The sequence below is a fragment of the Dipodomys merriami genome, unplaced genomic scaffold (genome assembly GCF_024711535.1).
Source record: "Dipodomys merriami isolate MVZ:Mamm:240054 unplaced genomic scaffold, mDipMer1.0.p SCAF_10, whole genome shotgun sequence".
Lineage (NCBI taxonomy): Eukaryota > Metazoa > Chordata > Mammalia > Rodentia > Heteromyidae > Dipodomys > Dipodomys merriami.
Window position 1 is genome coordinate 7,082,036 of NW_027202271.1, and position 15,465 is coordinate 7,097,500.

Below are 15,465 nucleotides of genomic sequence, written 5' to 3' on the forward strand. Positions count from 1 at the left end.
AGGTGTTGTGAGTTCTTTTAAATCTCAAGTAAGAGAAATTCATTACAATGAATAATTTCTATAATAAATACCAGGTTTCTTATTTTTGGCAAGATGAAATTGATACATTAAATGTAATTAATTTTAATTTGTATCAAAAGGTTTTCTTAAACATTGCAGGTTTGAGACATAAGAGAATACAAAAGTCTGTAGGTACGCATGTATGTCTACATAAATATTTGTGGGTTTTTTTCTTTTTAATTAAGTTTTTTATTGTGAACATACTGTACAGAGGGGTTACAGTTACATGAGCAAGGTAATGAGTACATTTCCAGCATTGTTGCCTCCTCCTTTGTTTTACCCCTACCATCCCTTCCCTCCTGCCTCCTCAGCTACACCCCCTCTTCCCAACCCCCTGCCTAAATTGTAAAGTTCGTTTTTCCACATAGCATCTTATAGGTCTCATTGTTGCAATAGGTCAATCTGTATCCCTATTTAAACAAGTTGTTTTTTCCCTTCCCCTCCCCAAATTATACCAACATCAAATACAGTGAAAACAGGGGTTATACCGTACAAACAACAACAAAAAATCACATGTACCTTATAAATACGTTAGAAACAATAGCAAGGAAGAAAAAAACACTTGTGTCCCTATCTTGGGGTTCATTTCGCTAAACATCATCTTATCTCACCTTTTCTGCAAATATTTGTGTATATGAACATATGTGTTCATGTGTTACCAATGACCATGAACTAAAAGTATCATTAACAATAAAGGAAAATATACTAAAATTATAGAATTTAGTTTATTTTCCAAATGTTGACTTACAGTCATCAGTATTACACATTGAAGTATTATTCAAATTTTCTCATATTAACACCCAACAAAATGTATTTTCATCTAATTTCAGCTCCCAGTGAAGCCCCTACGGAAGTCGGTGTCAAAGTCTTATCCTCTTCTGAGATTTCAGTTCACTGGAAGCATGTTTTAGAAAAAATAGTAGAAAGCTACCAGGTGAGCTCAATGTTTTATCTAAGTACATTTATTTTTAAATATAAAAGCACATGTTTTCTAAGTTCTCAAAGGAATTGCATCATTTAATGTCCTGTGTTCCCACTGGTTGATGGAATAACTAATACTATATTCTCTTTGGTAAGTGATTTGGGGGATTTATAAGCTAATTGTTAAGAGCAAGACAGATACTATCCTGACTACTACACATTACATATATGCTTTGTGTTAGCAGAATGTGCTCCTATAAATGTGTACAAATGTTGTATTTCTTTTTTTTAAAGAAGTTAGAAGACAGGCATCAATGGCTCACAACTGTAATCCTAGCTACTCAGGAGGCTGAGATATAAAGTTCATGGTTCAAAGTTAATCCAGTAGGGAAGCCCCTGAAACACTTATCTCCAATTAGTGAGAATGCAGGGAGATGTCATGAGACAATTCCACAAGTGTTGAATAACTAAGCACCATCAGGAGCTGACACTGGACACAGGAGCCTTTGGAGATCCTGTGAAGAATAAATATACCATAGTTGTTTTGGAACATGAAAATGAATAGTCTACTAATGAAGCAGGGACTTGCTTTGTTTTTATTTACTTTTCTACTAGTGATATCCCATTCCCAAAGATTCATGGCTCATCTTTGGGCCACCTGGGTAACTTATCAAGTGTATTACATTGATTCTGACTTTCTTCCAATAATTTTCTCACAGAATAATGTAGGTGCTTCCCACAGTGACAAACTCAGCAGAAAGATCAAGATATCACAGTTCTACCCTATCATCTATCGGTGCAAATGACCTCTCAGTTCAGTCTGCAACTAGTTCAGACAAAAAACGGATAATGCTACATTTTACATACGTCCACCCAGTACTATTTCCTTTAGGACTCTTTGAGATATAAGTCATGTATAAACATATGCTTAAGAATTACACTATCAGATTGTTCTGTATTAGACACTTTCGAGTGCAAAGGTTAGGTGCATGTGAAAATATCAGGCAACTCTCACTGATGCAAATAAGGAAATCAGGAATTGTTTTGTACACCAGAAACTTTCTGCTCCCATTATAATGGAGTGACCAAATTACTGCTTTGGTTGATTGTAATTTTGTGTGTGTGTGTGTGTGTGTGTGTGTGTGTGTGTGTGTGTGTGTGTGTGTGTGTGTGTGTGTGTGTGTGTGTGTGTGTGTGTACTAATTCTGGGGCTTGAATTCAAGCCTGGATTCTGTCCCTTAGCTTTTTTTCTCAAGGTTGGTGCTCTACTACTTGAGCCACAGCTCCATTTCTGGTGTTTTAGTGGTTAGAGATAAAAGTCTCATGGACTTTCCTGCCTGAGCTAGCTTCAAACTTTGATCCTCAGTTCACAGGTTGTGAAACCCATCCTCCTGAGTAGCCAGGATCATAGGCATGAGCCACCAGTGCCTGGCTCTGATTGTGAATTTTAATGGATTCTGTGAATATAGAGATCCTTGCCAGACTCAGATAAATAAGGGAACTGGCCATTTAGGATAGAATACCAAAGAACAAAGTTAAGGAAAGCTTTGTTCTTCCCCTTTGTTTTGTCAATCTCACCATAGGAGTTTGAGTTAAGATGGCAGGAAATCACAAATAAAAAAAAAAAAAAAGATGGCAGGAAATGTCTCTTATTGTTACTTATTTTAGTACATACCATCTTATGGAAATTGTCTTTGATATAATAATCTATTTTGACTATAAACTCCCACTACTCAAACTGGGTGTAAAAGTTACTATAATGGAACCATATTTTAATGTGGTATATATCCCAGCCAATACTCGGGAGTAAAATTCAGGAACCTCTTGTATGGTAGCACCTGCCTGTAATCCTCTCTGTGACAGATAGGAGGGTTGCAAGTTCAATGCCAGCCAAGGCAGAGGTATCTCAAAAACAAATAAATGCAACACAAATGAGTTCATAGGATTGCTCAGTGGAAGAGTGCCTGCCTAGCTTGCCCAAGGTCCTGGGTTGTACGCCTAGCATGACAATATGAAAAAGATAGAAATACAGAATCCTGGTTTTAATTGATGTAAGACTGGAGGACTTCTACCATCATAGCTTTGTTGAGAGCATACTAAGGAAGTGCCTGGAATTTCTCTGGAACATAAATGTTTGTGTTAGCAAGGAACAGGCATTAAATGTTACGTCATTCAAATACCCACATGGAGAAAGGCCATCTCCCTCCGGCACCTGTGACTATTTCCAGCATGGAGCTATTCTGGCCTTTACAAGGAGGCTCTGGTCCTTCTTAGGCAGTGTTCTCGGCCCATAGGTTGGTCTGGGAGCCACTGGGTAGATTTCCACATCCTCTACCCTCATTTGTCAAGTCAGAAGCCAATGAGATCCTCTTAACGCCATTAGAAAACAGAGTCTTGCTATTGACAAAATCAGTATCTCTAAACAAATGAAGCCACTAAGAACTAGCTTTTATGCAAAAATATATTCAACCTACATATAAATCTTTCTTTCATCCAGTGCAGTCAGTCATCCAATTCCATTTTACAATGGCTTTGTATGTGCCCCTATAAATGAAAAGTCTAGAATTATAGTAGGATTAGGTGATTTGATCCAGGCATTTTGACTATTTGTAAAAATTTAAAACCTGTTATTTTATATAGTACATTTTAAAATGTGTAAAATATTAATACACTTAAATTTCTTTTAATTCGTGTGCTAGATCTAATTACAGATTTCTGACCCTTGAGCAGTCTTTATTTGAAAAACTTAATTTACACTTTAGGAGACAAGAAGATTGAATTAATTTTACAAAAGAAATGCTCTCTAAATATTTTGTTTCTGTGGGTGTACCAGTATTGGGGCTTGAACTCAAGGCCTTGTACCCTTGTTTAGCTTTCTTGCTCAAGGCTGGCACTCTTGCATGTGAGCCACAACTCCACTTCTGGATTTTTCTGATTAATTGGAGGTAAGAGTCTTTCGAATTGTCTGCCAAAACTAGCTTCAACTCTCTATTTTCAGAACTCAGCCTCATGAGCAGCTGGGATTATAGGTGAGAGTCATTTGTGCCCAGATTCCTGAATATGTTTTAAATGATCTCAACAGCTATCAAATTATTTTGGTACATTTATTTGCTCTTCCTTCTATAGGGAATGGAAGGAAATAACCCCACGCCATATTGCTGAAAGGAGCTAGAAGAAATTATTTTGCTAGCACATTCTAGGCATTATAATGAATTTTTGTTATGCAAGGTATATTTCCATCATACTCTTATAAATAGTTCATAACAAGTTTGAAATCATGCCAATAGAAATAAAACAGCAAATAATAAATGATCAAAATTATGAGCAGGGTACCAGTGGCTTATGCCTGTAATCCCAGCTACTTGGGAGACTGACATCTGAGGATCAAGTTCTGAATACAGCCTGGACAAGAAAGTCCATGAGACCCTTAACTCCAATTAACCACCGAAATAGCTGGAGGTGAAGCTGTGGCTCAAGTGGTAGAACACTAGCCTCAAGCAAAAGAGTTCAAGGGTCCCTGATTTCAAGCCCCAGGACTGGTATGCACGCGAGTACGCACACATGCACAAGTGCACACACAGGTTCAAAATCATTACAGAAGTATTTCTTTTTTTTCTTTATTGTGAAAATACTGTACAAAGGGGTTACAATTACATGGGCAAGATAATGAGTACATTTCTTATCAAGCATAGTAGCCTTCTCCTTTGTTTCCCCTTCCCATCCCTTCCCATCCTCCCCCTGCCCCCCCTACCCAATCTTCCCCGCTCCCCCTCCCCCACACACCAAAGTTGTAAAGTTCATTTTCGACTTGTACATCTCATTGTTGCAATGGGTCCACCTATATCCCTATTTAAACGATTTGTTTTTCCCCTTCCCCTCCACAAATTATACCAACATCAAATACAGTGAAAGCAGGGGTTATACTGTGGGGGAGGGACATACAAAGAAATAATCTTATAAATGTGTTAGAAACAATCGCATGAAAGAAAAAAAAATTTGAATACATGTCTTAGGGTTCATTTCCCTAACATCAACTTATCTGACCTTTTCTAGCAGAAGTATTTCTAAACAGTCAGTTTTATATTTTGAAGATATATTTAATGAAGAGTTTTAAGGCGGTTCTTTTACTCCCTCCCCCTCCATTCCCCCTCTCCTCTCCCCCTGCATCTCTCCATCTCCTCTCCCTCCTTCCCCACTATCCCTTGCTCTCTTCTTCTCCTTTTATCTCACTTGCACTTTCTGATCAGTGCAAAACTATTTCCGGCAATGAGAGCAGCCTTTTGATTGGCATTTGGTCTTGTAAATTAGATTGCCTTATTCTAAGACTGATAAAAGGGTAATATAGGGGCTGGGAAGTTGGCTCAGTGGTAGAGTGCTTGCCTTGCAAGCCTGAGGCCCTGGGTTCGATTCCTCAGCACCATATAAGCAGAAAAAGCCAGAAGTGGTGCTGTGGCTCAATTGGTAAGGCACTAGCCTTGAGCTGAAGAGCTGAGGGACAGCGCCCAGGCCCAGAGTTCAGGCCCCATGACCAGACCCCCCCCCCCAAAAAGGGGTAAATATAATAATGTAATAGTTAAGAATTTTTGATACTCAACACCAAGTGACAGCCAATGGAAAACAACTTTTTACAACCCACAAGTCTAAATCATGACAAAAATGTTACCCATCTTGCATGTTCACAGATTCGCTATTGGGCAGCCCATGACAAGGAAGCAGCAGCACACCGGGTTCAAGTCCCCAGCCAGGAGTATTCAGCCAGGCTGGAGAACCTCCTGCCCGACACTCAGTACTTTGTGGAAGTCGGAGCCTGCAACAGTGCTGGGTGTGGACCTTCAAGTGATGTGATTGAGACCTTCACCAAGAAAGCACGTGAGTGTCATTTGACTGCAGACCTGTCAATCATGATGTAGGCCCACCCAGCACAGCCATTTCCTGCCTAGCCATCTAACCACATCTGGTGTCAGTGATCTCTTTTATACTTACACAAGATTTTTTTTTTTTTTTCATACTGACACTTGAACTTAGGGCCTTGTGCACTCACAGTGTTTTTGCTTCAGGCTGGCATGCATTCTACCAATTGATCTACTTCCCGCTTCCTCCTGGTTGTTTGAAATTAGGAGTCTCATGGATTTATCTGCTCAGGCTGTCTCCAAACTTTGATTCTCAGATCTCTGCCTCCAGAGTAGTAGCTAAGTCATAGATATGAGCCACCAGTGCCTGGCTACACAAGATTTTTTTTTTTTATTAAATCATTGTTATCTAGTATAGATACTAAAATAATGTGAAGAATGCCTTAGCCATTTAATGTATACAGGTTCATTATAGCAATAAAATTACAGAATTATCACTTAGAAAGTTCTCACTTCAAGCTGTGTACCACACTTAACTTGACTGCCTTCTATAATTACTTGTTTTAATAGTTTTGAATTCATGTGGGGAGAGGAATTCATGGACAGCCTATGAAAGATAATAGCTGCTCATTTTTCCATGCTTGATTTAGACATCTTCGTCATTGCACAGTGTCAATGCAAGTTAGCTGTTATAGTATTATCCTTGTCATCTTACTACTATACTGTCTCAACCTTTATATAAGACCATCTGATCTTCTGCCCATCCTAATGTGTTAAGGTTAAACTTGATAGGTAACATCTTGAAGAAATATGTGTGTGTGTGTGTGTGTGTGTGTGTGTGTGTGTGTGTGTGTGTGTGTATTTGCGCTGGTCCTGGGACTCAGAGCCTGGGCAATGTTTCTGACCTTTTTTCTCAAGACTGGTTCTCTACCACTTGAGCCACAGCAAGACTTCTGACTTTTTGGTGGTTAATAGGAAATAAGAGTCTCACAGACTTTCCTGCCCAGGCTAGCTTAGAACTGTGATCCTTAGATCTCAGCCTTCTGTGTAGCTAGGATTACAGGCATCTAGCAGCTAATGAAATATACTTAAAAGGAGAATTTTTATGCAGGACTCAGGAACTTTTCCTAGAAATCCTCAATCATGATTACCACTAGGGTTAGAAAATTTATAAAATTTCCTTGGAGACAGAATCTCTTAATGAGGTCACAGAAAGCAGTGGGAAGATTTTTGGTATCAAATATGAGTTTGAGATCTACTCTGACTTCCTTAATGATAATAGAAAAATTATGGGGTTGGGGATTTAGCTCAATGGAAGAATGCTTACCTTGTGAAGTCAAGGACCTGACTTCAGTCCTCAGCAGCACACAAACACACAAAATGAGCTTACCTCTAACTTAATTATCCTTCACATGTATCCATTAATCAAAAATGAGTTGAAGTGCTTACAGTGGCTCATGCTTGTAGTCCTAGCTACTCAGGAAGCTATCCCAGGCAGAAAAGTTCAAGAAACTCTTATCTCTAATTAACTAACAAAAAGCTGAAAGTGAAATATGGCTCAAGTGATAGAGCACTAGGCTTGAGTTAGAAAATTAAGGGAGAATGCCCTGGCCCTGAGGTCAAGCAGAGAAAGCAGGAAAGCTAACCAATAAATAATCTAGTATTTGAGCAGGGAATTGCTAATGGCTCACCAGAAGTGGGAATGAAGACAGAAGTGGGAATTTTTCTGCAGGTACAGTTGAAAACTCCTACTTATTTGGACATGAGTGTTGGACATGAGAAAATAGAAGACTGAGCACCAGCTCTTGGCTTCACATGCTGGGAGTCAGATTATACCGTCTGCACAGAGTAGGAAAGATTCCCAAAAGGCAGATTAACAGGGACATGACCAGTATTCCATCTTGATTGTACTGTATCGGAGAAGTCTTTCATTCAAGTAGAAATAGACAGTTGGGCACTTCTTTATAAAGGACAAAAAATAAGGGCACACCTATAATCCCAACTTCTCAGGAGGCTGAGATTTGAGGATCACAGTTCGAAGCCAGACCTAGAAGGAAAAGACCATGAGATTCTTAACTCCAATGAACCACCAGAAAATGAAGTGGCCCTGTGGTTCAAAGTGGTAAAGCTCAGGTACAGTGCCCAGGCCCTGAGTTCAAACCCATGACCAACAAATAAATAAAATAAAAGACAAGAAAGAGATTGAGGTACAGCTACAATTGTGCGATTTAAAGGTATGATTTAAGTCCCTACGGAAGTTTGACAGAGCATCTGAGAAGAATGTTCAGGCTAAACTATCCAGGTTGAGTAGAAAAATATAAAACCAGCTCAGGAGGATGAATGAGAAGGAACAGCAGGTGAGACAGAAGAAAAATCCATAGAATAATCATAAACTTAAAAGAAGGTCAAATCTGTGCTATGTTTCACAGATTTAAGTTTGAAAACAGTGAAAACTAAACAGATTTGGCTCAGTGGAGGTGAAAATAGTAGTTTTTATATATTAAAAAAAAAAAAAAGAGACTAGATTTGGTGCTGGGCACCAGTGGCTCATGCCTGTAATCCTAACTACTAAGGAAGATATGAGGATCACAATTCCATACCTTCCGGGGCAGGAACGTCTTCCAGACTTTTATCTACAATTAACCATCCAAAAGCCATAAGCAGAGCTGTGGCTCAAGTAGGAGAGTGCTAGCCTGGAACACAAAAGCTTAAGAACAGCACCCAGGCTCTGAGTTCAAGCGCTAGGACCGGCACATACACACACACACACACACACACACACACACACACACACACACACACACACACACACACACACACACACACACACACACACACACACACACGAGGAGAAAGCATGATGGGGAGAGAAAGAAAGATGGTCCCATTCCCCCACCTCCTCCAGTGCAGTAAAGTCTTGCATGTACCCACTCAGCACACTCTTCAAAGGCCAATTGCTGGCAGCATGGTTATCACCAGCATTGCAGTTCCTGATACAGTGAATTCTGCAGAACTAAGGTTGGAATTGGTAACAACTGCTTGCATGCCATTGCTTCCCACAGCTCCCAGCCAGCCACCAAGGATCATAAGTTCCATAAGGTCCGGTTCACGTTACATCATCACCTGGGACCACGTGGTTGCACTGTCCAATGAGTCTACTGTGACAGGATACAAGGTAAGTAAATGACAACTTCGCCTCTCCTCCTTACAAAGCTGAATTCTTACAGCTAATCATCCCTGTGCCGATCCCTGCCATGTTAGTAAAGCTCACCCAGCTCTTTCATTCTGCTTGGGTACGCAGAATCAGATGGCCTAGTTTCATGATAAATTTTGAAATGGGAAGACCAGCTTAAGTGAATTTTAGGAGAAAGTTATGTCAAAGGAGTAAGATAAGCAGAATAACTGCTTTGAAAGAATAGTGTTGTTAACTTGAGTGTTGGTAGCTCATACCTGTAATCCTAGCTAACCCAGGAGGCAGAGATCAGTTTCAGACCAGCCTAGGCAAAAACATTCACAAGAGCCCATTTCCAATCAACTAGCAAAATGATGGGCTGTATGTTTGGCTCAGATTGTCAGATTGTAGAGTGCCAGCCATGAGCAGAAAAAAAAATCTAGTGAAAGATAAGGTCAAGGTCCTAAGTTCTAACTATAGTATTGGTTTGGGGTGGGGGGTGGGGGTCAGGGAAGGAATACCTTAAAGAGGAGACTAGAATTATTATTACTTTTTAGTGTGCTGGTGTTTAACCTCAGCAACACCCTCCCTATTTTGCTCAAGGCAAGCACTCCACCACTTGTGCCACAGCTCCACTTCTGGCTTTTGTTTGTTTGCGTTTTTTTGGCTGGTTAATTAGAAATAAGAGTTTCATGGACTTTCTTGCCTAGACTGACTTCAAACTGCAATCCTCAAATCTCAGCCTCCTGAGTATCTAGGATTACAGGCATGAGCTACCAGCACCTAGCAAAAGTATTTTTATTAAAAAAAAAAAATGATACCGGATGCCAGTGGCTCATGTCTGTAATTCTAGCTACTCAGGAGGCTGAGATCTGAGGATCGCAGCTCAAAACCAGTAAGGCAGGAAAGTCTGTGAGACTCTTATCGCCAATTAACCACAAGAACACCGGAAGTGGCGCTGTGGCTCAAGTGGCAGAGTGCTAGCCTTGAGCTGAAGAGCTGAGGGACAGCACCCAGGCCCAGAGTTCAAGCTTTAGTACACACACACACACACACACACACACACACACACACACACACACACACACACACACACACACACACACACACACACACACACACACACACACACACACACACACACACACACACACACACACACACACAGTTAAAACGTAAACTGAAAGCATGAAGGGTTTTTAGTACTGGGGTGTTGAGTCCTTAGCATGCCTTGGTGAAGTGTGTGTTTGGCCTTCAAAGGTCCTCTACAGGCCTGACGGGCAGCATGACGGCAAGCTGTACTCCACGCACAAGCACTCCATCGAGTTGCCCATCCCCCGCGATGGAGAGTACGTGGTGGAGGTTCGAGCACACAGTGACGGGGGAGATGGAGTTGTGTCTCAAGTAAAAATTTCAGGTAAGCCATGGATCAAGGCACAGGTCAGTCAAGTACCTGTGAATCTGCTGTGCTATACAGCCTCCTGAGAATAAAGGTGGTGCTGATATATCAGTGTCAGTGTTGCCCTAAGTAGATTTGAAATATCAAGAGTACCCTATATTTGTGTGTGTGTGTGTGTGTGTGTGTGTGTGTGTGTGTGTGTGTGTGTGTGTGTGTGTGTGTGTGTGTGTGTGTGTGTACCACTCCTAGGACTTGAACTCCGGGCTCAAGTGCTGTCCCTAAGCTCTTCAGCTCAAGGCTAGCCCTCTGCCACTTGAGCCACAGTGCCACTTCTGGTTTTCTGGTGATTAATTGGAGAGAAGAGTCCCGCAGGCTTCCTTGCCCAGATGGCTTTGAACCAAGATCCATAGATCTTAGTCTCCGGAGTAGCTAAGATCACTGGTGTGAGCTACCAGCACCCAGCTATTTCTTGTTTTATTTCTTGGTCACAAAAGTCAATCTCCAGCTATCACGTACTTGTTGTTTATTATCTAGGCATCAAAGAATAGTTGGAAATTTTCAGTTATAGGATGATTAAGTTCTCAGGATCTCATGAACTTCATGGATGTGGTAGGTATGTTAATTAGATTGTGGTCATCATTTCACAATGGTGTTTATGTGTGTGTGTATAAAATCATCCATGTTGGATACCTTGACTATATTCAATCTCTATTTGTCAATTAAGTATTTTAAAATAAAGATGTGTACTTCAAATATAAGTCATTAAAAGCATCAAGTAATAGTAGACCATATTTTAATAGTATTAAAATTTCTTTTATACCAAAAGGAAAGAGTATTTTTAATACTCTTCTAACATACACACATCTTTTATCTCTCATTGACACAGGTAAGTACAGCATTAATATGTTTTTTCTTTTCCTTAATTCTCTTGTTTTTTTGTCTATTTTTTTTTCTTGCAATCTGCATTTTTCCTGGGTTAATTTCAAATATACATTTCAGGCAGAAATTTCTTCTCTGTTTTGAAACATTCAAATGTTTTTTTCTATTTTTATACTTTTCTGATCTGCTTGATAAGCGTTTCATTGAAGTTGATACCAATTTAAATTCTTTCTTGGAGATTATGAAAATATAAGAAGATGCTAAGTCAAAGATATGAATCATGACTTTAGGTAAAAATAGTGCTTTATATATAAACAGATGAATATGTTCTTTATGAAGTCAATAGCAGATCCCTTAGCTCAGTGCCACAGAATGTTATAACTTACATACTAGTTTCTGTTATATGCAAGATTTTTGTGAAATTTACCATAACACAAGTTTTTTCCAAATCAAAATTTATTGTATAATACATTTGAAATATTCATCTTCAGTTTAAATGTTATTATTTTTCTTCTTGTATTAGATTTTAGAAATTGTAGAAACACACAGTATTAGGATTTTTTTCCTATTATAAATACCCTAGTTTCAGTTACTATTCATGAATTTATTTCTAGTCCCTGTATATATGTGTGTAATCTTCTGTTTTAACTTCTTCTGAGTAAATCATATCAATTGTTACAGATCATTTCCTTTGCCTTTTTAAGATTTTTTACTTTCCACTTATACTGATATTACTAACTGATATTCTTACAGGCAAAAATATGAAATGTATATCTACCCATTCTGAGTTTTTCTAACCTAGCTAACACTTCTCTGGGACATTTTTATTCTTTCTGCAGGTTAAATGGAAATACAGAGGAAAAGATTTTTTATTTCTACGTTAAATTTCTTTTAAAATATTCATGTTTTTATTATCATTGTATATAAGTGCTTTTCTCATCACTTCAATCCACTGTTACACTCTTTTCAGTCATGATTAATCTGATTGAAGAAAATTCTGACCTTTGGTTAAAAGCAACTTCATTTTTGTTAAATGATATATTATTTTTTTCCGGATAAATCTCAAAATTTTCCCCAGGGCTGGGGATCAAGTGTGATCCTCCTCCCTCTGGCCTCCCACATGACTGAGATCAAAAGCACATACCCTCCCCCACTTTAAGCTTGCTGACTGAGGTGGGGGTGTGGAGGGGGGGTTCTTGCTAACTTGTGTCTAGACTGGCCTGGACAAAAACCTCTACCTTCCCACGTAACTGGGAAGACAGGGTTGCATTATCTTACCCAAATACCACCCTTAAAAAAAAAAAAGATCCTTCGTCTGTTGGAGCAGAGCCTGGTTTCTAAGATTTGTCCCAGTAGTTTGCAGGTATGACTGCTGCAGGCATGACTAACATCAGTGTGCTTATAATTCCCGAAATGTTGACTGTAGCTTGGAATGCTCTGGTTTATAGCAAGAACTAATACCTCACTATGGCTGACTTCATGCTTCCTACAAGATTTCACTGAGAGTTTGGATTTGAAAGAGCTGCTCCAAAGCACAGCATTGTAAGGCATATTGCCACCAAACACGTGTAATAGGTATAACTTTGACACTGGACAGTCTAATGTTAATAGCCTATGTGTAGAAAACAAATAGCAATACATTTTAAACATTTTTATTGATACGATCAAGGTGATGTACATGGGGGTTATGTGTCAAGTAAAGAGTACATTTCTTTTCAAATAATGTCCGCTCTTCCCTCTCTCTCTCCCAGTTTTTCCCTACCATCCACACTCTGCAATATGTTTTTAAAAAGCAACTTTACTAGCCATAGCAATCTGTCATTCCACTTCTCTTTCACTTGATAGATTATAAATCGATAAATTATTAATAAATTATGTAACATATTATTCTTGGTTGAAAGTCTATAGTGCACATCGAAGTAAGCCAGACACCCTCAATACCTTATCACAAACATGTCTCATAAATTTGACATTCTTTTAAAACTCTTGTTGTTATATATTCTATGTGCTAAATTAAGACAATATACAGGTAGCTAGAATGGTTTGCATATAAATTTAGGCTAATTTGTTTTATATTTAGGCTAATTTATTTTATATTTGCTATCAATTTTAGACTCTCATCAAGGATCCTTGAGAAGCATATGTTTAATTTTTTGTGTGCCAGTCCTGGGACTTGAACTCCGGGCCTGGACACTTTCCCTAAGCTTTTTTGCTCAAGGATAGCAATCTACCACTTAAGTCACACCTTTACTTCTGGCTTTTTGTAGGCGAATTGGAGTTAAGAGAACATTTTTGCCTGTGCTAGCCTTGAACTAAGGACCTCCTAAGTAGCTAGGGTTACAGGCATGAGCCACCAGTGCCTAGCTGAATGTTTAAATTTTTAATCTATGAACATATGTACTATATTCTCAGACTTTATCCATCCTCTCTCTCTCTCTCTCTCTCTCTCTCTCTCTCTCTCTCTCTCTCTCTCTCTCTCTCTCTCTCTCTCTCTGTCATATTAACAATCCTGGGGATTGAATTAGGGACACCCTTACAAAGCAGGCATTCTAACATTTGAGTCAAGCCCCTTTTTGCCTTGGTTCTTTTCAAGGTAGTGTCTCTCTTTATGCTGGGGCTCTCATGGCCTGTGCTCCTTATGCTGGAACTCTCCTACTTGTGCTTCGTCAAGTCACTAGAGATCACAGAAGCATACTACCACATTCAGCCCCTATTTGAGGTGGAGTCTCTTGAACTTTTGCACCAGGGCTGGCCTTGAACCATAATCCCCTGATCTCTACTTCCCAAGTCGTTGGGATTACAGGCTTGAGCTACCACTCCCTGCTGATTTTCCTTTTTGTTTTGGACAGAGTATAAATATTGTAGTCAACATTAAAATACATATTTAAGGGTTCATTTTCCTAACATCACATTATCTGACCTTTTCCGCTTGACTCATACCTATACTAGATATTGCAAATAAGGGAAACCATGGAACCTATGCTTCTTTAGGCCTGGCTTACTTCACTTAATATAATTTTTTCCAAGTTTTCGTTTCTTTCATGCATGTGTTTCTAACGCATTTATAAGATTATTTCTTTGTTGCTTTGTATGTCCCTCCCCCACAGTGTAACCCCCGCTTTCACTATATTTGATGTCAGTATAACATGTGGAGGAGATGGGGACAAACATGTCGTTTAAGGATTCAGGTGGACCTGTTGCAACAATGAGAAGTACAAAATGTCATGTCAAAACCAACTTTACAATGTCGGTGTGGGGGGGGGAGGGGGGTATAATTGGGTGGGGGGAGGGGGGAGGCTGGGAAGGGAGGTGAAGGCTAAACAAAGGAGGAGGCTGCAATGCTTGGTAAGAAATGTATGCATTATCCTGCCCATGTAATTGTAGCCCCTCTGTACAGTATGTTCTCAAATAAAATAAAATTAAATTAAAAAAAAAAGAAGGAAAGACGTAAAAAAAAATATTGTAGTCAAGCTTAGGAATGGCTTTAATAAACTTTTTTGCCCTGGAGGTCAAGAATTATCAGTTGAAACTTTTAAGGAGGAAGAACCAGGATCAGATTTTTCTCACTTAAAAAAAAAATCATTCTGGTAACTCCACAAGATGTGGGGAAGGGGGGAGGGAGATTTAAGGAGCTGAGTGACAAGGTTATTGCTATGAGATGATTAAAAGATGAGGATGCCCTCTACCAGAGATAGTGGTTGGTAAAAATCGAGGGCAGATTCTAAAAGAACAAGGCATCTCTTCCATTTGATTTCAAGTTACTCTGTATTCATGTTGTCATTTTTATGTCTTCTAATAAAATCTGTAATTTATCCTGATGATACTTCCCAGATGATGTCATCTAAACATTTAACCTACTGCTTTTGGTAACTCCAAGCTATTAAATGAAACTATATAACCAAAGCTACTGACTGGATCACTATGATGGAAAACAGATTTAGTCTTTCTGCTTTGCCATCTTCTGTCCTGTAGAAGTATAAGCATACATGAATATATGTGGAGTGCTTTTAAAAGGTGTTTAAAAGAAAGGAAGGAAGGAAGGAAGGAAGGAAGGAAGGAAGGAAGGAAGGAAGGAAGGAAGAGAGGGAGGGAGGAAGGAAGGAAGGAAGGAAAAAAGAAGAGGAGAGGTGAAGAAGAAGAAGGAAGAGGAGGAAATGGAGGAAAGGAAAGAGAGACAAAGGAAA

At 39.2% G+C, this 15,465-nt stretch overlaps 1 protein-coding gene across 6 annotated transcripts in view; it reads left to right on the forward strand.

Moving 5' to 3' along the window:
- Window positions 1–15,465, forward strand: part of Cntn1 (contactin 1) — a 297,750-nt gene that overhangs the window by 267,163 nt on the left and 15,122 nt on the right. For all 6 annotated transcript variants that reach the window (XM_070039080.1, XM_070039092.1, XM_070039094.1 and 3 more), the window contains 4 exons: window positions 891–994; window positions 5,664–5,850; window positions 8,894–9,006; window positions 10,264–10,420. In XM_070039080.1, coding sequence (XP_069895181.1) covers window positions 891–994; window positions 5,664–5,850; window positions 8,894–9,006; window positions 10,264–10,420 — 561 coding nt within the window. The remainder of the gene's footprint in view (window positions 1–890; window positions 995–5,663; window positions 5,851–8,893; window positions 9,007–10,263; window positions 10,421–15,465) is intronic.